The sequence below is a fragment of the Microtus ochrogaster genome, unplaced genomic scaffold (genome assembly GCF_000317375.1).
Source record: "Microtus ochrogaster isolate Prairie Vole_2 unplaced genomic scaffold, MicOch1.0 UNK87, whole genome shotgun sequence".
Taxonomy (NCBI): domain Eukaryota; kingdom Metazoa; phylum Chordata; class Mammalia; order Rodentia; family Cricetidae; genus Microtus; species Microtus ochrogaster.
Window position 1 is genome coordinate 271,511 of NW_004949185.1, and position 1,295 is coordinate 272,805.

Genomic DNA, 1,295 nt, shown 5'->3' on the forward strand with positions numbered 1-1,295 from the left:
TCTGCCCGGACACTGATGACAACTTGGCCGTTCTCACTCCCATTAGATGACGGGATCCCGGGGAACCAATCAGCGTCGCCGTGGTCACCGGTTATGAAGTCCATGCACACTGAGGAACTCGGAAGCGCCTCGCGTCTGAGATGGCGTCGATGGCGCCGCGCACCCTGCTCCTGCTGCTGGCGGCCGCTCTGGCCCCGACCCTGACGCGCGCGGGTGAGTGCGGGGTCGGGAGGGAAACGGGCTCTGCGGGGAAGGCGGGGACGACACCGGAGAAGCCGCGTCCCCGCGTGGCCCAGCCTGACCCTCCCGCCCCTTCTCCACCGCGTCCCGAGCCCCGCGCCCTGCTCCCCTCCCGGCCCGCGCTCCTGCCCGGGGTCCCGGGAGCAGGGTCGGGGTCTCACCGCGCGCCGCCCCCAGGCTCGCACTCCATGCTGTATTTCCACACCGCCGTGTCCCGGCCCGGCCTCGGGGAGCCCCGGTTCATCTCTGTCGGCTACGTGGACGACACGCAGTTCGTGCGCTACGACAGCGACGCTGAGACTCCGAGGATGGAGCCGCGGGCGCCGTGGATGGAGCAGGAGGGGCCGGAGTATTGGGAGAGGGAGACACAGATCGTCAAGAACAACGAGCAGAATAACCGAGTGAACCTGAGGACCCTGCTCGGCTACTACAACCAGAGCGAGAGCGGTGAGTGACCGCGGTCGGAGGTCACGACCCCTCCACGTCCCTACGCACGGGCCGGAGTCGCCCCGGGTCCCAGGTTCGAGGTTCGGGAGGAAAGCGGGGACCGGACCCGGTTTCCCTTTCGGTTTAGAGTCCGCGGGTGGGCGGGGCCGCGGGTGATCCCGGGCAGAACAGGTGGGCGGGGCTGACCGCGAGGTCCCCGCAGGCTCTCACACCTTCCAGTGGGTGTCCGGCTGTGAGGTGGGGTCGGACGGGAGCTTCTACCGTGCATATTATCAGCACGCCTACGACGGCCACGATTACATCGCCCTGAACAACGACCTGACTACGTGGTCAGCGGCGGACACGGCGGCGCAGATCACCCAGCGGAAGTGGGAGCAGGCTGGGGTGGCAGAGAGAATGAAGGCCTACCTGGGGGACACGTGCGTGCAGTGGCTGCGCAGACACCTGGAGATCGGGAAGGACGCGCTGCAGCGCACAGGTGCCGGGCCGCGGGCAACTCCTCCCTCTGCCCTCGGGCTGGGCTCAGTCCTGAGGAAGAGGAAACCCTCACTGGGGTCATGCCCCTGTCTCTGAGGGCAGACAGGGTCCCTGGGTCTCCTGATCCAGCA

The 1,295-nt window shown here is 68.0% G+C and overlaps 1 protein-coding gene across 3 annotated transcripts in view; it reads left to right on the forward strand.

Annotated features, from left to right (window-relative positions):
* Positions 1–81: 81 nt before the first annotated feature.
* Positions 82–1,295, forward strand: part of LOC101988333 (H-2 class I histocompatibility antigen, Q10 alpha chain-like) — a 19,278-nt gene continuing 18,064 nt past the window's right edge. For 2 of the 3 annotated variants that reach the window (XM_013355045.2, XM_013355044.2), the window contains exons 1-3: positions 84–213; positions 418–687; positions 890–1,165. In XM_013355045.2, coding sequence (XP_013210499.1) covers positions 141–213; positions 418–687; positions 890–1,165 — 619 coding nt within the window. In that variant the 5' untranslated portion in view covers positions 84–140. Of the gene's footprint in view, positions 214–417; positions 688–889; positions 1,166–1,295 lie in introns of all 3 variants that reach the window. The other variant, XM_026777851.1, reaches the window with a different exon arrangement.